This window comes from Amblyomma americanum, chromosome 8 (assembly GCF_052857255.1).
Source record: "Amblyomma americanum isolate KBUSLIRL-KWMA chromosome 8, ASM5285725v1, whole genome shotgun sequence".
Classification (NCBI taxonomy): Eukaryota; Metazoa; Arthropoda; class Arachnida; order Ixodida; family Ixodidae; genus Amblyomma; species Amblyomma americanum.
Window position 1 is genome coordinate 76381075 of NC_135504.1, and position 23977 is coordinate 76405051.

A 23977-nucleotide genomic window follows, 5' to 3' on the forward strand; every position below is an offset into this window, starting at 1 on the left:
TGCAAAGCAAGTTATTTTCCAACAGCCAGGCAGGACTGTACAAGTCGTGAAATATTCTGGGCAGGAGAAAGAAGGTCAGAAAGGTGAGTTGCAGAACACAGTATAACAGTCACCGAGTCTTAGAAACAGGTCGTGCGACCGTGCTGGAATGACCACACGAATGAATCTCAAAAGGCCTCACCTTGAATGTGCCACACCTGCTTAGAAAACATCAAGCATATGTTTAAATCTTCTACCTTCCATTTAGGTATTATGATCAGAGCAACAATCTACTGAAGTTCTACACTAAACTAAGCACATTGTCTTCCCTACCACTTGCCTTTGTAAACCTATTTCTAGGGGTTGGACTTTTCGGTTTTTAGTTCAGAACACAATTTTTGCTTTTTTGATGTATTTTACAGGTAAATTACCAGTTTATTTCGATGATACAACGTAATATTCCTGTGTGATCAAAGGAGAGTTTATTCTGTCTTGTCAGCATGTGCAGTTTGTTTACCAGTAATTAAAGCATGAACTGTCACACTTAAAGCTGTGCTTCGAGAAGAAAATGCAACTGCCATTAAAGAAAGTTTGTGAAAGGTAAACTCTGGAATTTTTCAGACAAAAATAGAAGTGGAAAAACTGGATTCTCACGCCATATTTAGGTTGAGCGAGAGAGCTAGGCAACACACGGTCTGCACATTGACAGCAGCGATCGAATTGCCACTGAACCACCGTGGTAGTCGGAACATACTTTTTGGTGACACTTATGCATGCTATGCCATCAGTGCTCTTATATCTGATAGAAGTGTACTTAACCAAGTAATGCCCTAAGCGCTTGATGACAATGAAAAAACGGCTATGCTAGCAGGCAGCATTTGGCGAGAAATCGCCTTCTGGTCTGCAGATGTGTGTAATGCAGCAGAGCAATGCGTGAAAAACCCACATCTGCACTAATTACTACAGCAGTAACAGAGTCTCAGAGTTCCCCTGGCTTGTATATTTTGCTAATTTTATCCTTTGACTGAGTGAAACTCCTACCCAATAGCCAGCTAGCATGTCAAGGGTGCTTTCCTTTTTGGTTGGAGCCGAATTTCAAAAAATGAATTTAGCGTACCTTTATTAGTATTTTTACTGTACTAGCACTGGATGCCTCGCCAGCAAAGAAGTCGTCCAGTCTGGTGGTGAAGCCTCCAACTACCACGGTTGGCAGGTGGCAATGTAGAGAGAGGGAAATGCAGCTACCGCTTACATTTTCTGAAAACCCGTCATTAGTAACCTATGCGAAGAGTACATGCATATTGTGCTAGCACACCTACGTTGCATTCTATTAAACAAAGTAAATTGCGGATTTTTTTTTTTTTGTTTAAATCAAAAAGTGCAACCCCTATATTTCCTGTGTGAAGTCCAATGTTGTGAATGGTCATTTTAACATCTTTATATGCACCATACTGATTACTGAAGCTGAATGTTGCTTTTTTTTTTAATATAAATGAGTGCCCAATTTGTGTTTCACATACAGAAGCACTGACACGGCTGCAGTACTCGTCCAGACTATAGTGAGCATGACTGGGTGTCTGGTGCATTGAGCAATACTTTTAGTGCACTTTCTGCTGAAATACACTTCTTCGACATGACTGCCCCTGCAACTTGAACGAAAAGTGTAGCAACAACCCAATATAATTTAAAGCTATTGCGCATCTGTTTATGCATTTTATTTTTCCAGTTTATGATGCGCTCACATCAACAATTTGCTGGAATGTCTGGCGGCCACAGGGCAGCTCCGGTGCCATCTCCAGGTGGAAGCTGCTCTTAAACTTTTACCCACAACAAAAAAAAAAAATGAGAACTGCTTAGTAAACTATCGAAAGGCCCAGAAGCACTTATCTTTAGCTTGAGTGAAAAATGTCTCAGCACGGGACAAAATATTGGTGATGGCACTAGGAACTAAGTGAGCGCAAGTACTGTTACCACTATGGCACCAGAAGATGCTTTACAAAAGCATGAAAATTACTGACATAGGTGGGTGAAATTAATTATCAGAGTGCAAAAATAAATGGCGATTGGAAATTCACTCAACTCTTGAAAGAAGTAATTTGGAACTAGAGTGCAGCCCTGTTAATTTGAACTCTCTTAATTTCTTCTAATTGATGCCTTGCTCCCAATCAGCATCGCGTGTGTCAAAAAGGCTCACCTTAAATCAAATTCCTCATAATATGAACAAATTTTCCTTTTCCCTCAAGTTCAAATCCTTGTGTGTCGACTCCTTTTTTCTTTTTTTGCCGTTACAGACAAATATACTAAGAGTGGCAAATCAAGCATGGTGCTCCTGACCTGAAGTGGAAGAATAAAATATTGCAAGAGCAAATTTTCTTAATCAATGATGTTACACCTCTCTGCTATGAGATAAGGCATTGGAAAAAAAAAACATTTGGTCACAAAAAAACACAGCATCATAGGTTATTAGTTTTTCAGGCCTGCTTTTAACATAACAGCGCAAATAGGCTCAGAAAGAATTAAAAAAAAAACAAAGGTCACAGGGCCATCACTGAGAAGTTATAGTGCAAATGTTTATATGAAACAAAAGGTTGAGCATAAAGTACGCAATGGCTTTGTGAACAGATGCATCAGTGCTCAAGCTCACTGCTAATAGTATATTACAAGTGAGGCTACAATTAAAGATTCATGTGCATGATGCTGCCTTAAGTTTTTCACTAAATGTTCATAGTTTTTTCTAGTTTTATTTTTAGCACTTAATAAAACAAAGTGCTGCTTAGAAGAGGAATTAACAGTGTCGGGAACAGGCAGCAAACAGTAGAAGAGCACCTGATGCAGCAGTGAAGTCTATCACCAGAAAGCATCAACAGTCCATACTTTGAGGGAGAAAACCAGACTGCACGAGACAGTGCACTGAAGAGAGCACATGGTTCTTGCAAACGAAACTTCACACATTGCTCCCAAGAAATGATATGCACAACTCAACACTGTAGAAGAAAGTGTGGCATGTATACAGTTGCACTGCAGACACAGCTAAATTAGTTTTTTAACTATTTACCTTATGAAAAAATGTTCACTGTATTTACTCGAATCTAGGCTGCACTCGATAAGTAGAACCTGGATATAACAATATTATCAATTATTGGTAATATTAAGCTCTTCCTAAACATTTTTAACAAACACATGCAATTTATACTTATTATATTGAATGCAGTTTGCCATGAAGCCGATATATCGAACTCTCCAGTGTCAAGCAGTGCCCACTAGCTCTGACAGCAGGCGACCGGTTTCACCAAACTACACAAGTAACTGATGGTCTTGCAGCAAGTGTTCACAATCAAAGTCCATGCTTTTATCTTGCACTCTCCAGCGGTGTGGAGGATTAGTAGTCAGCGATCAGCCACGCCTCTCGCACCCCACGTCAGTGGCCCACAAGCATCGGCGTGGACAGTAGCAGTGTTGTAGTAACCGTCCTGCACTCATGTCGGCTGCCACGGGTGTGGTGAAAATGGTGTTAGCTTCCTCTTCAATGCACCGTTTTTCATGCGACACAGCTTTAATGACAGGGAGCCACCTTAGCTGGTGTTTGGCTTGGCACCGTTGCTTGCAGCTGATGTGTGGGGAAGCGAACTGAACAGATGCTCGGTTTTCTGCGGCCTTTGGAATCGGTGCGAACACCTTCGAAACAGTGCTAAAGCTTCGGAAAAGATCTCCCAGTTGCCCTAGTAAGAATAGCCTTAGTTGCTGCCCCTTCACTGACTAAATTGCACTGTGCTTGCATGCACTTTTAATTTTATACCGTGAATTTGGGCTAGTATTAAACTATTTTATGAGTTTTTACCTGTTTACTGTAACGAAGTTCAACTGCACTTGGCCATGTGAGTAGTTTTCATGAGCCTGTGCCTTTCAATGCTGCTACTACAATTTTCAAAGCAGAATAGCCTCTCCAATGCCCTGAAAATGGAACTTTTACTATAGCAGAAGATGTTGCACTGATGGTGTTGATGGGCCCCAACCATGAATCTAAGCTGACATAAGTTTTGGATTGGGGGCTGTTGTAAAAAACATCAGCTTGGATTCGAGTAAATGTGGTAACACTCCAAAAAATTAAGCCTTGAACATGCTGCCACTGTCGCAGCGGTGAACCAATACAACAAAGTGTAGGAGCATGGGTACATAATACTGCATCATACATCCAACAAGGAGCTACTGATCTAAAGATTTATGACTTGATAATCATTGCAGCAAATTTTGTAAACAATGTGACGATAAAGTCTTGGTGCAAGACCTATGTTTTACAAGGACACAATCAATAAAACTGCAGACTACACATTTCTGCTACTGCAGAAAACCTTTCTTGCCAAGAAACACTAAATGCCCACCGGTGCATTTACAAATTATTCATGCTGCAGAAACCAGCTGTACTAATTAAGAACCCATTGTAATGTAACTTTTGTTATGAAATGTGCATGACCATCATATGCAAGCAAAAGAGGAACACTGCATAGTTGGCACATGCCAGTTCGATACACTATAAACAGCAGTATCAATGCTGCAAGTTCAGAGCACAAAATCTACAATTAGACCTCTCCACATAAACAAGAGGCCTGTACGCATAAGCGTGAATATATCACTAACGATTCTAAACCATAAGATAATGTTCAACTGAACACTGCGCTCTCTGACCATGACTTCCCAGTTGACCAAACTAAGAATTTCATTGCTGAAGATATGGAAGGCTTGAACGATGCATCAGTCACCAATTGCCTTGTCCAGCCCTGCATGAGCAACATGAAACAACAAGCAAACACTCATATGGTAGACACTGATGCACTGTGCATATCTACAACCTTGCACACATTCAAAATTCATAAGCATGTTCTATACACACACAGACACATCCAACACAATGTGCAGTGAATGCCATTCCACCGCACATCAACTGCAGTCCACTTCCTGCAGCATAAAGTCTGCCCATCTTGACTGTCCCTATGCACATATTCACACGGCTGTCAGCTCAGGAATCTGGATGCTCAAAGGTTGACTGGCGCAGAAGAAAAGAGAGAGCTTGGTGACAGTCCTAGATGCCCTGTTCGTGCAGTCTCCACAAGGAGTAGCCAGGAGACTGCAGAAGGTCATGGCATACCTGCAAAAATAATGCAAGGCAGTGTTTGTGATAACAGTACAAGTGGAAACAAAATTACCACTCCAAAAAATTCTGTTTTGAGGAAAGGAAAGGACGCAGTAGCTCTCAGACTAGTTTTGACATCTCGGTGGACTCCTCAATTGCGCCTTAAAGCATGCAAGTGAAGGTGCTTATGTTATCGGTACAAACCCCTGTCGCAAGTTATTGCCGGACTTGACAACTGCATTAATCCAGTTACATTAATTAATTAGATAATTAATTGCAGTTTTATTTTTGTTACCTCATGCACTGCAACTTGTCTGTCCACCACCTTGACAACTACACAAATTAAGTTATGTTAATTAATTAATTATAAATTGCATTTTTGTTGTAAATTTACCCACAGCATATTTTTTGCACACTAAGTATTTTTTTCACCCACACATTCATTCAAAACGACGCTTCAAACAAACATTTAAATCAATTTAAGCAATTATCTAATTACAATTGACCAATTTCACAACTGCATATTGCACACTCATTAATATATTATTCAACACCATTAAACATTTTCACATTCATCCATATATAGGACGACGCATTCGTGCTGACAAATTTTGCTGACACATTTTGCTGACATGTTTTGCTGACAGGACATAGCCATATAAAAAGGCTGCAGAACAAAGCACTGCTAAATATGGGGCAGTCACAGCATTTGCAAAGAGATGCTGTTTTCAAAATTGCGGTAAACCTTCAAATGGGAGGCAAGAATTAATGTTTCAGAACCAAAAGACGTCTGCCAAAATCTCTGGTGCTGCAAAATGACATTAAGTACGTCGATTTCATCTGCATTAGGCAACTGAAAAGCGAACTAAAATGTTCCAATATCTCAGTACTGCAAAACAGCGAAGAGCTGCAAAAATCACCACCGTCGCTAACACATTCTCAAGTGCATTAGGCCAGATATGCTTGACGATGACAAAAATACTGCATGAAATGCTCTGCTACCAAAAAACATATTGTAATATGGTGCAACACAGACAAACAATAGGGGCACAAAATACACCGCTTTCTTCCTTTTGCCATCTCCCACCAATGTTTTGCTTTAACCTAAAAACAACCAGTTTTTGAGAGAGTTCCTATTTCATGTGAAAGTTCCGCACAACAACTGTCATATAAATTTAGTGCAAGCCTCATAAATTATAATAAATTATGACACATCTCCAACTAAAACTTTTTAGTTCTAAAGGCTCTTACTCGAATCTTGGCACATTCAAGTGACCCTAAGCAACGTCAACTGCACAAAGGGAAACCTGTCCGCTGTATATACACGCAGGAACTTCGCTCTGCAGAAAAGGTACAAGCAACCATCACTGCACAGCCCGGCATTGTGAGTCACGGCCTGAGCGGCCAGTGTCAACATCCCAGCCCTCTCCCGCACCCTTCGTCATTCCTTCTTTCGGCCACTTGCTACCCAACCATGTAGTGACACTAGTCACTGCCCCAGCCATTCCTGAAGGTTTCGAAATGTTGGGTTTTCAAAGAAGAAAAGTTTTCGTTGGGGACGTGTCATAGCTTACTATAAGTAGAGGTTCGACTTTTCGGTTTTTATTTTTTGAAAATTAGGCACATTTTTCTTGGTTTTTATTTCAGGATGCTACTTTCAGTTTGTTTTTTTTCGGTGAATATTATTTTCGACAAATGAAATATTGACTTTTTTCGGTCACTTAATGTAGCAATTCTATGCGGTCAAAAGTGACTTAAAGTCTATCTCGGCATTTTTTTCATCCTGCACAATTTATTTAACAGTAATTAACGTGCAAATGGTAATATTCGAAGCTGTGCTTCTAGGAAACATTGCTACCCTCATTAAAAGAGTAACTCAAACTCAAGTTAAATGAGTTAGCTGGTAGACAAAAATGGAAGTGGAAGTTTACTTCTAAAAACTAGTTTGACATACTATCGTTGGCTTGTCACTCTGCATTGAGCACGACAGCGGAGCATCATGTGGTCTACATGTTTATGGCAGTGATGGAACTACCGCTCAACCGTCATGGTAGCCAAAACATACTACTTCGTTATGTCCACTCGCAGTTTCATGTCGATGTCCTACGTGAGTTTAATTAACCTAATAAACCGACAGCGAATAACTGCTCTAAGCGGGTGATGATAGTGAAGCAACAGTGTTTAGTCAGGAGAAGGTGAAAAGATGATGCTTTCCGATCTGTAGAGACGTGTCACCTAGCAGAGAAATAGCTCAAATCGCACACCTGCGCTATTTATTTTGCAATACCATCGTCGTATCATGGCCCTGACTTCCCTACTTAGTTCATTTTCAACTTTAAGTGAGCGCAACTTGCATTCAGGAGCCAATTAGCTATGCCATGCAAGCTAAAAACACTGACCTTTTCTGGTTAAAACCAAATTTCGAAAAGTGAAGTCGGCGTACTTTTATCAGTTTTATTTTTTTTTTTTTTTTCAGTTTAAACCGAAAAGTCTGAACCCCTAATTACAAGTTATCAAACCCAACCAGACAGGCAATTCAGTCGAAATGTTTAGTTTTCAGGCCTCATACAAGTACAAAATTCCAGCAGTGCTATTATAGTTCTGAAATGTCATCTCAGAAAATACCTCAGTGAATTCACACTCAGAATGCAAGGCAGTGTATTTCACTAATGTTGTGTGATCACCTGCACGTTATGCGTATTAATGCTACCTTGTGATGTAACAGATGCTATACACATTACACCCCTATGGGGCAGAGACATAGAGGATAACGAAAGGGTTCAACTTCAGTTAAAGACAATGCGGCAAGCTATGCAAACGAAAATTATAGGTGTAACGTTAAGAGACAGGAAGAGGGCAGAGTGGGTGAGGGAACAAACGCGTGTTAATGACATCCTAGTCGAAATCAAGAGTAAGAAATGGGCTTGGGTGGGGCATGTACTGCGAAGGCAAGACAACTGCTGGTCCTTAAGGGTAACGGACTGGATTCCAAGAGAAGACAAGCGTAGCATGGTTTGGTTTATGGCTTATCGGGGTTCAACGTCCCAAAGCGACTCGGGCTATGAGGGACACCGTAGTGAATGGCTCCGGAGATTTTGACCACCTGGGGTTCTTTAACGTGCACTGACATCGCACAGTACACGGGCCTCTAGAATTTCGCCTCCATCGAAATTCGACCGCCGCGGCAAGGATTCAACCCGCGTCTTTCAGGCCAGCAGCCGAGCGCCATAACCACTCAGCGATTGTGGCAGCTCTACAAGCGTAGCATTGGGTGGCAGACAGTTAGGTGGGTGGATGAGATTAAGAAGTTTGCGGGGATACAATGGCCACAGCTGGCAGAGAACAGGGTTAATGGCACCGGGCTCTGTAACAATGATCTTGAAAAGTGTGGATGCGCACTGCACATTACAGCTAAAGAAATGACATTTCGCAGCTGGCCTTGTGTCTCGCGTGACTACACTGCTGTGCAGGCAGCTGCTAACGCTGGACCGCATGTTTACAGCGCCATAGATGTTGCTCCAGGCCAACGCATGCTTGCACGAGGCAAATTTCCGCTAACTTGACAATAAAAGAGCAATGATGGAGCACGAATCTTAAACCGATGCCTAAATGCACGCATTAAAACGACAACAACATAGAGTTCTGCTTTTCTATGCACTACTCGGTGCCATTCTTGCCACCTTGCCATGCCAAGCATCTTGCCGCATCCTCTGCTTGGCAAGCAGAGGACACGGTAAAAGCATGCTGGAGCTGACTAACTAACAAGAAAGGACCTGCATTTGGTAAAATATCAGTGGTATAAGCAACGCAGCAGCTGGGGCTTGGATTCTGAAATTCTAGTCTTGAGATTCATGACAGCGTCACCAATAGCAAAGAAAGCATGCTAGAAAACAATGCACCTGCTCAATCGAACAAGACGGCAACCAGAAGCTATAGGCGCAGTGTTGCCAGACTCCAAGCCTTTCGCATATTGTCTGTTATGCTGACATTCTGCTCAAGGTAGTTGCATGGACATAAAGGCGTGACACATATATGGCTTGAAATCACCACAGTCATCCTGAAATGCCTTTTCCTAAACCTGCTACAGTATGAAACGTACAATATTTAGGCTTTGCAGTTTCCCTGGGCCCAAATTCTACTTCCGCCTGCAGGAACAATGCCCTGCCTACCAATTCCATGACTCCTCACTGTTGCCCCCAGCTGCCACAAGGTGTGCCTGTGAGGGCCACACCACGCACTGCTACAGAACGAAATGACAAGTGTGTGCTTTACCAACAGCTGTGGTGGAACTGACAACAGGCTTGTAGCAGCTTCTGCAGCAGGAGAAATCTCACTTTGTAGTGCTAATTCCAGGTTTCGTAAGAGGAAAAATGGCATGTGTAGCAGCTGTTACAGATTTTGTAGCAAAAAAAGTGCATCTTGAAGCATAATTTCACCTCTTACAGCATGAAAAAAAATTGCACTTGTAATGAAACCTCCACTTTTTGAGCAGGCAAGTTCACATGTTCAAATGATTGCTATCATGCAAAAACGAAAAATAAATACAGAACTCAAAAGCTGTCTTTACAATGGTGTTATTTCCTTGAACAAGCCCTGATATGCACAAATTTGAAAAGGTTTAAAATATTTCCATCCATGATGAGCAAGCTATGAGTTGCACGAACCTACACAAAATGCAAAAATGATTTTATCAAGCTTCAAGCTGGAGACTGCAGCAGGCACAGTAGAATCCCGCTATAGTAAACTCAGATGTAGTGAAGTGAGACTGCGGTCCCATTTTGCTTTCCATATACATGACTGTACATTTCTTTTTTTCGGTTATAGTAAAGACTTTTTTTTTTTCGGAGACAAATTTTGAGATAGCTTAAGCACCATAATCGAAAGCTGTACGGAGAAGCCAACTTCTGGAAGTCTTCGGGGCCATGAGGCAAAGCGCGCGGCGCGCATGGAAAGAAAAGCAAAGCACGGGTCGCTGAGAAAGGAAAGACAGCAAAAATGCAGTGATAGTACAGAAAGGAAGAAAAGGTCAAAATTTCGCAGCGCAAAATATGGGGAAGCTGCGGCAAAAAGCAGAGCTAGGCGCGGAGGCACCAGCTGAGTGAGCGGTTTTGCCGCGCTTGCATGTGCTGCGCGCATTTCTAAACTTATTGTCTATGAAATTATGCTGAGGCTGCAGAAGACGACGTCACATTCACGCAAAGATTTGGTTTTCATATGGAATGAAATCCGAACTATATTCCTAGCGGCATTGTACTGGTGCAAATGCAGTAAACAAGGCGTAAACAAAATAAAAAATGTGATAACATGAATTGTGATAACTGAAAATAAATAATTATCAAATAAAGGGGTGATAAAAGCAGGATGTAAGGTATTTCTGAGTGCTTCCTTTATAAAACAACACTCTATGCTTAGTAAGCAGCGAGAGAGCATCCTCAGAGCTGTGCCACGCAGAGCTGTTGTACTACTGATATAGAAAGACCCTGATAAAGATTTTTGCTGGTCCGAGTGACTTGACTATAGAGGGGTTCTGCTGTATTCTTTTTTCCGCGTTTTTAATGATTTCAGATCAGACACCGCAGCTGTGAGTCCTGCAACTCGCGGAATGACATTCGACATTGCTACTGTTGAAACACGAAGGAGCGTTACAAGGCAGTGCGCGAAACAAAGAGTGGCAGCTCAGGCTAGAACGTGCAATGCCTACAAACAAGCAACAGCATTGGAACGCCACCCCACACATGGCATTCTCAACAAAACGTGGCCCGCAAAGCATTTTACTTCCGCCAAACTGTATGCAAGCTCTGTGATGGGCTCATAAATGAGATCAAATTCGTAAGATAACCATTCACGACGAGTGCTGCTCAATAACTGCACAAAATGCATGGAAAAGCAGCTGTTTGTATTGGTTGAGAGAGAACGTCTCACTTTCATTTCAAACATGATATGCTACTCAGGATAGTGCAACTTTTCATAGGCTACCAGTGGAAGGCATTGGTACAATCCACATTTGTTCCTCACAATCAGTCGAATACAGCAGGTGATTCGTCTTTTAGGAGAATGTCATCCAGCAGAGGCGACAAAACTGTATAATTTTTTACAAAACTATTTCTGAGCAGTCTGCGTGTGAAAAACATAGTGTTTCAAACCAACCAGGATAAATAAATTCACAGCAGTGCTACGCAAATACTAAGGTGAGACAACTGTAACCACCATGGAGGGCTAGTGCATGCTTTTACCTATTGTCCCCAAATCCCATTGACTGAATGCCAGCTGTGGTTGCACCTTCGAAGGAGGCAATATGCAAAAACACCCATGTGCTATGCAATGCCAGTGAGCATTCAAGAACCACAGGTGGCTGAAATTATTCTAGAAGCCCTCCACTGAGAACTGAGACATCCGACAATAATTAACATGTTAAAACTAAATACCAGCATACTATACCGTTTTGCCAAGAGTTGGTATTCTGTCCTTTTCCCCCTCTCCCCTCCACTGCCACTTCTTGGTTTTAGTGCACTTAGGGGTGTGCCTGATACCTGGCTGACCAGAATGGGCCAATCCCTATTGTGTCAAATTTTTGGCTCTGTGTAGAGTGGGTTAAAAATCTGCTTGTGCGCTTCCCCTGTTTTTGTTTTTCTGTTTTTTTTTAACTGCACATGCACCCTACAATTACTGGTTAATCTTGTCATGAGTAACTGTATAAAAACATATGGATTGCTTTGATATTAAAGTTGTTAGTTCAGTGCGCTGTGTGTCTTGTCCTCTCTTCGTCCGTCGTCCGCCAGCAGTACAATGTTCAGAATACAGTAGCCGACGGGTAATTCGGACTCCAATAATTTGGACTTGTAGGATATTTCGGACCTCGATGAGGCACCATTAGTCACCCCATAGAAGCGTATACATACTCGAAATGGATATTTCGAACTTCAGAAGTCCGAAAGTTCGATTTTTCGGACTAATTTCAGTCGCCTGCGGGCCAAAATCTGCCATCTTATCGGCTTTTCGCTGGCGCAAAAGGCACCATCTTGGATTGCGGTGGATTTACGCTGCAGTTGGCTTGGCTTGACAAACTTTCAGTACCTCATTGTTGCCAGTAGGGGTTCCTGCGATCTCTGACACTTTGAGGTGGCAGCCGGATTGTCATCGCCATCAACTTGCTTTAGTCGCCGACGTTGTCGTGGGCAGTTACCGCTTGTCCCGTACGTTGAAAATTGGTTGTTGGGGGAAGGAAATTGCGCAGGAGCTATCTCACATCTCAGCGGGAAGGGATAAAAGAGGGACTGAGAGAAGAAAGGAAGAAAGAGGCGCCGTAATGGAGGGCTCCGGGATAATTTCGACCTACTGGGGATCTTTAACGTGCTTTGACATCGCACAGCACACGGGCGCCTTTGCGTTGAAACGCGGCCACCGCGGTCGGGTTCCAACCCGGGTACTCCGGATCAGTAGCAGAGCGCCCTAACCACTGAGCCACCGCAGCGGGTCTCATACGTTCGCCATTCACCGTTTCGACCAAGTGGTGCTCAGTCTTCACGAAGTTACATCCGTTCGCCGTTTTATGATTGCGTCCAGCGGTTCCACCGCTTTGAAAGAAAAGTACCTTATCTTTGCGTGTGTTTAACGAGCAGTGTGGTGCACACTCGAGTTGTGGACAACATAACCCCGTCGGGTCCGTCAAAGAAGTGTGGGAAGTATTTCAACTAAATGCGGTGACCTTCCTGTCTAGCGTGTACAGTGAAACCACAACTTTGGCACAAATACAGGCGCAAATCATCGCCAGGAAGAGAAATTTTCCGCAAGGTACAATCAGTGACATTTTTAAGCCGATTTCATCTTCATAAAGCGATTTTTTTTGTACTTCATGGATCTTTCGGACTGTTCGATTATTCGGACCATTTTTCGGGTCCCTTCGAGTCCGAAAAATTGGTCGGCGACTGTACTATATTGTACTGTACAGTCAGAATTCTTAAAGAAAATGGTGTTACTGCATCTTTTCCAAAGTACTAGAACACCATAATGTAAATGTATACTGACGCAACACAGGGAGAGGCAACTACTGCTGCCTACTTGTCACTATGGGCATCACATGAACTAAGACCCAAAAAAAGAAGATTGGTTTTGATTTGGTTGTATGGTGTTTAATGTCCTAAAGCAGTTCAGGCTATGAAAGACACTGTGTAGTGGAGGATTCTGGGTAATTTCGGCCACCAGGGATTTTTCGTGTACACACCTGACATCACACAGTACATAGGCCTATAGCATTTCACATCCATCGAAATGCGACCGCCGTGGCCAAGACTGAAACCGTGTCTTACAGGTCAGCAGCCGACCACCATAACCACTCAGCCACCGCGGCGGATCGTGGAAGAAGAGCTCTCTCTGCCCGTCTACCTCAAACTGTGAAAACAACAAACTGGGAGCTACTGCTATATACCAGCAGTTGCGTGCATCGTGCAGGGTGTCCCCCACACTACTCACCGGCATGCCGTCGTCGTCCCGCGGTCGGCGCCGCCTCCGCCTCCGCTCGTCATCCCCCCGGTGCTCCTCGCCACGTCGCCGGCATCCGCAGTGCCTGGCGGCAGTACATGCGTACGGGGTGGCGGCGTCAATTGGCGGCGGCGAGGTGCGCCGGGCGGCCGCGTGTCAGACGTGCGCGAGTGTCACCTGCACCTCCGAGTGTCCTGAGGGCAGCACCAGCGTGCGCGCATTGTGTCCCGACACTGACACGATCACGGTGTCCTGGTTGATGACCTGCGACGTGTCCGTGGTCTGCACGATGGTCACCGTGTTCACGTCGTGGTTCTTGCGCAGCAGGTGCGGGTCCGGCGCCCGCGACGAGCTGCCGGGGGGCGGGCTGGGCGTGTCCCGGTTGGAAGTGGTTGACGACAGGCTGCCGCCACTGACTCTGCATGACGTAGAGTGCATGATAATCAACTCAGCTGCATGGAATTAAACTGCTATAATAACTACTGTTTCAAATGAGATCAACCGGTTCCACTTGGAAACCAACTGGTCACAGGTAACAGCTTGTGGCCCAGTGGGAGACAGCCAATCTCAGTCGGGAGCGCACTGGTCCCATCTGAGGGTCGACCAGCACCTCCCCCCCCCCCCCCCCCCAAACACCCAAAGCATGAAATTATCTATGGAGAACCATGTGAAACACCAATGGCCCCCTCCCCCCCATTTTGAGTGTCGCTATAAATTCACCTCTGCCAGAAGATGATCAATAATAGAGGAGTGCTAGCTAGACTTAATTTCTTTGCTCTCTTAACATATATCCATGTTGAAGGCATTGCAGTTTATTCCAAAGATGAAAGTATGTGTGCTCAACAATTGAAAAATGTCAGAAGAAAGGTGAAACAAAGAGTGATTTCCAAGTAAAGTGAGTTCTATAGCCCAAGAATTATATATCTTGGCAGAGTGCTTGAGAGTAGCACAAAGAGCATGAAAGAAGTTCATGGAGTGAGTACAAGAAATGATGCAGCCTGAAAACATGCAGCATGCACTGATTTTCTCCTTGTCTGGCAGGGCACTTCAGCATTTAACTTCGTTACGGCTGCAATGAGAGCGAAGCTACTAGAAAGCTTGCTCAGAAGACTGCACACTTCCATCTTGACAGAGTGCACAAACTTTTATTTGCCATTTCATTACATCCTCCACTGGTCTGGCAGGTTTCTGACGCCCTTGAGCTTACCACTGACTTTGATACCACAGCATTGGCACCTGAGTGTACCTGCGACAACCCCAAGCAAACACCACTGGAACACTACACGTGACGGCCTACCAGCGCCCATCATATTTTGTGATTACCTTCAAGTTTTAGGACGCCATTTGCTTGGTATTTTACATCAGGACAGACAGGCTGTTGCCTAAATGATAAGCTAAGATAGCATAACAATGGTATCAAAGAAGGCAATAGACAGCTCCCTGAAAAAGTGCTATCTTGCAAGCACACTGCAAACTTCAACAACAGCATGATTCTCAGAAGCTACAAGCTTCAGTTTTTGTACAATTACAGTTGAGCCCACAAATTACAGTTGAAATATAACAACTGCTCGCTTATTACAAATGAGTGTGATGCTACTGTCAAAATATGCATTAGGGCAATGGCAACTTGCCTCGTACACAATGAACACAAGGACCTAGAAAAAAAGCAATCCCAGGAATGGCAAAAAATTTAAATGGGGGTTTGTCCAACCGTATGTATCCGACTAGGTGTAGCCGAATCTAAAAAAAACGTGCATACATTTCTCGAGAGCAGTGGGAGTCTCTGTTAGTCAAAACCAAACCCAACGGACCCAACCCAGCTCTCACATGAACACTTTTGTAATTTACAATAAATGTTTTCAATAAATTGATCAGCTGAGATCTGGCCTCACCGCTCGGTTATAGCGAATGAGGAGGCGTCGTAAACTCGCACCTCGAAGTTTAAGAACTTGGCCCCGCAACGCAGCACCGGAAAGAACATGTCGACTCAAAAAGCAATAAAAAGGAAACGTTAAAAGAACCAGTAACTGTCGGCCGAGCATTTGCCAATGACGTACAAAGTCTATCATTGCCTCTGTGTTCACCAGCTGTGCAAAGCATCCCAAGTGGAAGGAGAAGAGCAGTGGGTGCGAGACAGGGGCTGTGTTGAAAGTGAAGCTACTGTGCGTGACACAAATTAGAAAGGGTGGAAAAAAAGAAAGAAGAAAAGTGCCCTGCCCGCACCACTGACAGTGGATCAATTAACAGCAATGATTTGAGAGGTTTGTTGCCTTGCTGGCCATGCTGGTCATGTGGTAGGCATCACCTGTCCAGTCTCCTCTATCATTCCTGCTGGTACCATGTGCAGGCAGCGTCAAGCACTGCGCATTGCAGCTGATACTGTTACGTCCAGCATGCCTTCCAGCCCACATGGATTAAGATGCGGACTCCCTCGACCAGAATTCCTAGAAAACCCATGTGGAGGAGAATGAGTCTTCTGAAGAAATGCTGCTGCCTGGACTGGCGTTCACGGAAGCAGTGGCGGAAGCAGCGGCGACAATTGTGGCGCCACGTGACCGAGTCGGCCCTTGGGTTGCCTGACAGAGTGATGCTTTCGTCAGTCACACTGAGGATGATAATTGACAGATGGCTGCGACTTCGACAGAATTCCCGCGTTTCGGGCAACATGCAGGGAAGTGCAAGGTGGTTCATCCACCTGCTGGGAAAGAGCTTGACATTCCTTGCTCATGGGGGTGCTGACCTAGAAGCTGTAATGACATCAATGTGACAGTGTTCGAGGAACATCTTTTCCCCTTTTCTTCGACCAACTGTAAGAGCATCCGCACCGCGACCTGCCGTGGGCGGTACCACCAGTGTCTACGTCTGTTCGTTTGTTTGGACATCGTTCTCTGAACTGTATTTCCCAGTTAGGGATCTGTGGAATACAAAGGATATTTAACGTGCTGCTGCTGTGGTACTGAGAGACTCCCATCTGCTAAAAAAAACTCACATTTGCTAAGAGACTCCCGTCTGCTAAAAAGCTCCCTTTTACCTAGAGGCATTCTCAGTTGCTCTTACTTGTACATTATGTAAATAGTCTGTATAAATCTTTCCTTGCCTTTCTTTCTTAACCGCGTCTCCGACTTCCTCATCCCTTTTCTGGCCTGACCACACTACCTGCATCCCAACAATACGTTAAGTGCCATGAGCGCACCGCGCTACTTTCGGCGCAGCATGGGCCCGGTAACAATGAAGGTGTCGAAAACGCACGTGATCATGAAGATTAGGTTTGTAGCAACGCATCGTTGATGCATAGCGACATTTCCTTGGATGATGGTTTGGTTTGGTTTATGGGGTTTAACATCCCAAAGTGACTCAGGCTATGAGAGTCGCCATAGTGCAGGGCTCCGGATAAGTTCGACCACCTGGGGTTCTTTAACATGCACTGACATCACACAATACACGAGCCTTTAGCATTTCACCTCAATCAAAATACAACCGGCGTGGCCAGATTCGAACCCGCATCTTTCGGGTCAGCAGCTAAGGTTTCCTCAGATGACTATGTTCAAGCGGACGACATTGCAGAGCCACGTGCCTTGATGAAACCTCTGTTCGTCAAGTATGAGCACTCCCCTACTGCTATGAATGAGATGCAGCCGGCCTGTCACCATCTGCTGTAAACGCTTCAACACAATTAGTTACATCCTGTCCATAAAAACTGATTGTTGGTAGCAAGGGTCTTGGCAAGGAGGACATGAGCACGTTGGACAGCCAAGAAAGTGCCCCGGTAGGGTCTGCTTTAAAGGGGCCCCGAAACACATTTTCAGTGCGTTGTTTTGCCTGTTGATTGCATAGAATGAGTTATAGTGATGCTATTATGATCAGTAGTACCGCGTATACTGCAGTTTTTAATATTTTAATTAGCTCCCAAAAAAATTCGTGGCACTGACGGTGTCACCATACAGTGGCAGTTTTTAGCAGCGGATATGACATCACTTAGTGCGAGCTTGATGATTGGACAGAGTAAATATACTGCAAATTGTGTTAATAACTAGAAATACGTTTTGTCAAGTTTTTGTTTTATATTACATTAACAAGACCAACTTGTTTGCCCTAGATAAAAGCACTGTAAATAAAGTAAAACAAAAACACGCCACCAGAGGCTCTGGCTACTTTTTGCATCGAAGGACTTTGCATCTCTCTGTAAACGTCCTACGACCTAGCACTCATCCCTTATGGCTACTCTCTATGTATCCGAGAGCGGGTTTGCATAATCGATCCGATCGAGCTAGCATTCGTTTTGGTTCCAAGGAAGGATGCGTTCGTTTCATATTTAGCATGCAGAGCGCATCGTCAGCTTGTGGAGGATCACCGGGCGGCGGTGCCAGATGGCACCATGTTCCCGTCAACAGCGCGCACTCCTTGCTCGCCGTGACCAACCAGTGCGCTAGGAGCAACGAGCAATGGTTGGCGGTAAGCAGTAGCGGAACGCGCTATGCTAAATGTGCCTGATATTTTGCGCAGGCTGTCACACCATCACAGTATCAGGCACTCGAGTTCGGATCTATAAGTTGTGGGGACCTGCCCTGCAGCCCCCTGAGTTTGCTTTCCCGCGAGGCACCGTGCAGCAGCAGTCGTACCCCGAGGATGAGCGCGTTCCCTTGCCAGTTACATTAACTGGCAAGAGAGGGCGCCAGCGTCGCTGCGGGGGAGACTGCTGAAGCCTGCCCGCGGGAGATGGGCTCTCTTGGGCCGGGATAATCGCCGCGATCGGACGCGTCGCGTCGGGGCTCCGCTCTTCGCCGACGGGGCGAAGAAGCGACGGGGAGACAGGCTCCCGTACTCGTCCCGTCCGGCCTGCGGAGTTTATATCCCTTGCCCTAGCGCGGGCGAACATTCGCTCGGAACCTTGCTGGTGAGTCGGACGTCCTTGATTCATTAGCGTACCTTGTTGCTAGCTGGCGTTATTGTTTCTGTAGCAATAAATGCCTGTTTGTGTCAGCCAATGTGTCGTTCCTTTGTTCCCCCAGAGCAAGGCCCGCCGTGGTCGGCGAGCGCTCGGTAGCGTACGCGATCACGGGGTGGGGTCCGGGCGGCTTTGAACCGTGTCAGCCGCGATTGAGTGGGGAGAACGTACTTATCTCCCCATGTCAACCCCACATCTGGCGCCCAACGTGGGGCCTGCTCTTGGAACATTGGACGACTGTCGGTTCGGTTCGAGGAACGCTCTTTGTCCGGACTTGACAAGTGCTAGGCCTAGAGTGAATTTTGATCGCTAGGACCTGCGGCATGCTTTCTTGAGTGCGAGGTGTATTGCGCTGCAGCATGTTTGAACTTTTCGACATGCTCAGCACATTTTTTTTCCCTGGAGTTTCTTCGTGAGAATGACTTGGTCCGCATCGAGGGAGTTCGAGGCCTAGCGCCCGCGGAGTCGCCGAGCCCGAAGCGAGTGAGTACGGAAGCCGCGTGGGTGGTCCGAGTTTCTGTATATATTTTCTCTACTATCTCTTTTTCGACTCTGGGAGTCGCGGCTCCGGGAGCCGGGTGGCCTGGGGCCACGGGTGCCGCTACGAGCTCGCTGGTATTGCAGCTCGGCACCGGGCGCTCCGACACCGTCCGATACGGTGGGCGCCGACCGCTCAGAAGCTGCTTTGTGCAGTGAGCGGGGTAGGACCACCCCACAAAGCTGATGTCTCCTCGCGGCTGCGCGCACAAAACCCGTTTCGGGTCTTTCTTGTGGTCACGGTCGTTGTCGGAGTGGTCGTTAGGCCTGAGGCTTTTCGGAGCTGCCTGCACCACATTAAAAGAGACATGACCACCGGACCGTGACGTTGAGAGGGGGCGCACTTTGCTGCCCGTCTGTTTTTTTTGCAACCTCGCACGAACTGAGCAGTCTCGTTCAACTCAAGAAAGGGCTTGTTCACTCAACTTTGCGTTTGCACAGCCGCCGACACGTTTTGCTAGCGAGTTAGGCATTGTGCCACGAGGCCCTTGCGGATGCCGTTTCCCCTCCCGTGACCTACGTTAAAGGCACGCCGAGAGCGTTTCGACAATTTTGCAGATCCGGTGGAGCCACCCAGGCTTGCTGACCGGTGAACATCGTCTCGCTGCCACCTGCTGCGACGGAGCGGCCTGTATCCTGTTCGCCGCATCCATCCGGGGCAGCTGTGGCGAGACCAGTCAGCAGTCACCTCCGGCTGCTGCCGCCCTGGCGACTACTGCAGGATCCTGGCCTGCAGTTTTCTCACCGGCCTTCGATTCGCGGGCCTGCGGACACGGTAGTCCGCGGGCCATACGAGTCGTCCCAGCGGAGACCTTCACGCCGCCTTCGGAATACCGCGGAAGTCTGCGTGGACGCTGTCGGCGTGACCTCCGCTGCAAGACGTGCCTCAAAGACATGAAGACCAGGAGACTCCTCCATAGCATGTACTTTCAGGCGCGTGGGTCTATTTAAGGTTGGGGGGATGTGGGGACCTGCCCTGCAGCCCCCTGAGTTTGCTTTCCCGCGAGGCACCGTGCAGCAGCAGTCGTACCCCGAGGATGAGCGCGTTCCCTTGCCAGTTACATTAACTGGCAAGAGAGGGCGCCAGCGTCGCTGCGGGGGAGACTGCTGAAGCCTGCCCGCGGGAGATGGGCTCTCTTGGGCCGGGATAATCGCCGCGATCGGACGCGTCGCGTCGGGGCTCCGCTCTTCGCCGACGGGGCGAAGAAGCGACGGGGAGACAGGCTCCCGTACTCGTCCCGTCCGGCCTGCGGAGTTTATATCCCTTGCCCTAGCGCGGGCGAACATTCGCTCGGAACCTTGCTGGTGAGTCGGACGTCCTTGATTCATTAGCGTACCTTGTTGCTAGCTGGCGTTATTGTTTCTGTAGCAATAAATGCCTGTTTGTGTCAGCCAATGTGTCGTTCCTTTGTTCCCCCAGAGCAAGGCCCGCCGTGGTCGGCGAGCGCTCGGTAGCGTACGCGATCACGGGGTGGGGTCCGGGCGGCTTTGAACCGTGTCAGCCGCGATTGAGTGGGGAGAACGTACTTATCTCCCCATGTCAACCCCACAAAGTAAGGGAATGGCACTGATCAGTGTTCCCTTCTGCGCCATCGACGTGACAGTGAATCATTGCTGGGTCAGCTGGGCGTTCACATGGTTGTTGTAACCATGCAAACGGCGCTGCCAGCCTTGGCACGAACGAGTTACAGAGAACAGGCAACCATGGAGTGCAAAGTTCCGCCACGCGCTCAGATAAGCTGTTTGGATTGGTCGCATTAAGTGTCGTCATTGGGAGAGTGAAATGGGACTGGGAAGCTGCGTGAAAATCGAGTTGAGGGCAGCATTTTGTTTGCTTGTATTTTGAAAATTCTTCACTGAATAACTCCCATTCCTATGCCTCAATTCTCGTAATTCTTTTTGAGTCAATATCTGTGTGACATGAGAATCCATCTGAAGCGGGCATCCGTTCAAGCGGTGTTTCGCAGCCCCTTTAAAGAGACACTGAAGCACTTTTTGCAGAAATTACGCTTGCAGCGGCATCCTAAAGTTTTTCATGCTGCGAACTCAAATATACAACTGAAATTAGGGAAAAACAAGTGCAAATTGCCTTTTTAGCATAAATATGTAGCTGGTGCCAAGGGGCACATCGCAGGTGGCGCCACCGCCTGTGATAGGTCAAGAGGCCTTGATGTCACGTTGAGGATGGAGAAGCTGCCAATAAGGATCCAGCACTGCATAGTGTGCAGATTGCAGTTTTCTGCGGTGCCGTAAAAGCGATTATGGCAACTTTTTCGCTGGCCTCCAAAGAAATGGATACCTCATTTCCTTCACTGGATGTATCATCCGAAAAAAAAAAAAAAGGATGCAACAAAAACAATTCTATGCCAAGCCCAGCATAAGCCAGTGGGAAAGATGCACATGCATTCCATGCATAGAAGGTGTCAGCAGAACCTTGGCCCGTATTTTTGGAAAGGAAGGGGTGCGAACAATACTCAAGCCAATTACCACTATCCGCTGCTCCCTACCACGCCCCCGAAGGATTCGTCAAAAAGGAAAGGCCCAAGGTGTTCTTTACAATACCTTGCTCTGAGTGCCTGTCCTTGAAAGTTGGGGAAGCAAAGAATTTTGTGGAAAGGATGAAGTAGCAGAAACCTGATGTCAAATCAACAGTGAACGAAGTGCAATGGTAAAGCACTGCGAGGCATGTGTGTGACCATAGGATTGACTTTGACAGAACTATTGAGCTGGATCAAGTCAAACCCACACAGAAGGCTGCTGCTTCTGGTCATGGCACATGCAGCAGACGCTGGGCAATATTAATAGCTCCCTTGGAACCCTGCCCTCTTCATACATCCATGGTTTCAGTTCGGAGACCACAGCGGTCAATTATACGTGTGTTTAAAGCCAAGCTCAAAACTCGCTTGCAGTGACACCTTGATAAAAAAACTGAGAAGGTTATGAAATGTCATGTTTTTTCAAAACTTGGTTGGAGTTCATTTCACACTTAAATTTGCATCCCAAACCCGACAGACCTGTGTCGAACGTTTTCATTTTAATAGCGTTACTATGATTAGTGACGAGGCAGCAACGGGTGGAGAAACAAGATGCCGCATATGAACAGCTATGATGCATGCTTGCTTGGACGCCCTGAACCAAACCTCGCTCAGCGCGCCCCAGGAGGTCCGGCCATGCCTGTGTTGAGGTGAGTGACACAGGCCCGCGTCTGTACAAAGCTTCTGCAGCGGCTCTGCGAGCATGACAGGAGCATGTCGTGTGAGAAAGCACCTCATAGAGCCGCCACAGCCTCCAACACAAAAGTCAGCTCTTCTCAGTAGCCCATCCACACGCGAATAATCATCAGCGTGTGCTACTGCTGTGTGATGCGATGATTAGCACAGAGGTCTGTGGTGTGTCCCCTTGCATGAAAAAAGGAGACATGCAAATGCCATCATGCACTGATGCTGTCTGTCCGTCCCACTGCGGGGTCACTCTCCACTGAAAAAGGGCCACAAGTTGGGCTTCTACAGCACGAGGCGAATTTAGACTTGCCTGACGGCGGAACTTATCTCTCATCCGTCAAGGCAACTGTTTGATCCAGGGCCCTTTTCCCAAGCATCTCAAGAGCGGAGCACCAGGCCGGGAGAAATCTTATACCCATTAAAAAACCGGTGAGTACCCGGCGGCACTGGGGATTGAACCCAGCACCTCCCGAATGCGAGGCGGATGCTCTCCCACAAGGCCATGCTTCGGTCGAAAAAATTGACTGATCGCAGTCAACAGTTCATGCAAAGCTCTGCACACAAAGCGATCTGAACTATCTCTGAACTATCACCAAGTAATGAAATCAGAATGACAAATTGAGGCATTTTTACCTCATGTTTCCTCTTTTAGCAAAGGCGTTTCTTGGCAATGGTGACACACTTCTCATATGCGAGAAATTGAATGAATCGTGCCATAGTTCAGCTGTGCCATTTTGAGACAAAAACCTAAAGATTGCATCAGAGACAAGCTGTGCATGCAGCCGCTCTCTTGAAGGTGCTTCGAGCAAAGTATTCTAGCTCTGGTTGGCTTGAACTTGGCCCTTTTCATAGCAACGACACTCTGCGCTCCGCTTACTATGAAGTTTGGATATCACGAATGAAATCCGCGTGATCATCAGGGTTGTTACAAGTGGACTTGTCTGTTTGTGAAGCCTATCTAATACACTGCTGAGGAATGGACTGCCTTAGCACTCCTTCTGTTCTCTGAAAAGAAATAATGCATACCTATATTGCTGAAGATGTGAAGGATCTTGCTGCATGCCTTTTTTGCGATTATTATGTTATGGGTGGAGTCTTTCAATATGTATTACGAGTATTTCAATAAAGTCCTTAGGTTCACAGTTCACACTGGTGTCTGACACACCCATGCACTGCTAATTTTACGTGTCATGTATCAAATGACCCAACTAATTCCTCTCTCACTATGAATCATGAAAGCCAGACGCATATATGAATGGTTACGATGACAACGCTTCCCGCCTGAAGCTGACATGACCTTGAAGGCGGACTGACCCGAGCAGGCTGGCGTTGAAGCTCCGGTGCACCGTGGCAGCAGCCACGGTCGGCTGCCCCGTGGCCACGTCCTCCTGCGACAGCGTGCTCAGCGTCAGCGATGGATTGCGGCTGTGCAGCGGCGGCTCGTCGTCCTCAGTGGCCGGAGAGGCTGGGCTCATGGTGGCCAGCGTGTCCTGGCTGCACGAGGCGTTGCCGCCCACGCACGAGCGGAGGATGCCACCACCCGCCGCCGAGCTGGTGCGCGACCGGTAGCTGGGCGGCCGGCTCGGCTCCCGCTCCGGGAACGACAGGGGCGGCCTGCAGAGCACATATTGCAGGCCACGGTTAGGCTCTTCACGATTCGTGCTCGAAAAAAGCAGCGAGACGAAAAGT

The 23977-nt window shown here is 46.6% G+C and overlaps 1 protein-coding gene across 1 annotated transcript in view; it reads right to left on the reverse strand.

Annotated features, from left to right (window-relative positions):
• Positions 1–387: 387 nt before the first annotated feature.
• LOC144101943 (uncharacterized) overlaps positions 388–23977 on the reverse strand; it is a 220713-nt gene continuing 197123 nt past the window's right edge. The window contains exons 6-8 of the mRNA XM_077635187.1: positions 23603–23902; positions 13577–14003; positions 388–5122 (exon numbers count right to left, since the gene is read on the reverse strand). Coding sequence (XP_077491313.1) covers positions 13742–14003; positions 23603–23902 — 562 coding nt within the window. The 3' untranslated portion in view covers positions 388–5122; positions 13577–13741. The remainder of the gene's footprint in view (positions 5123–13576; positions 14004–23602; positions 23903–23977) is intronic.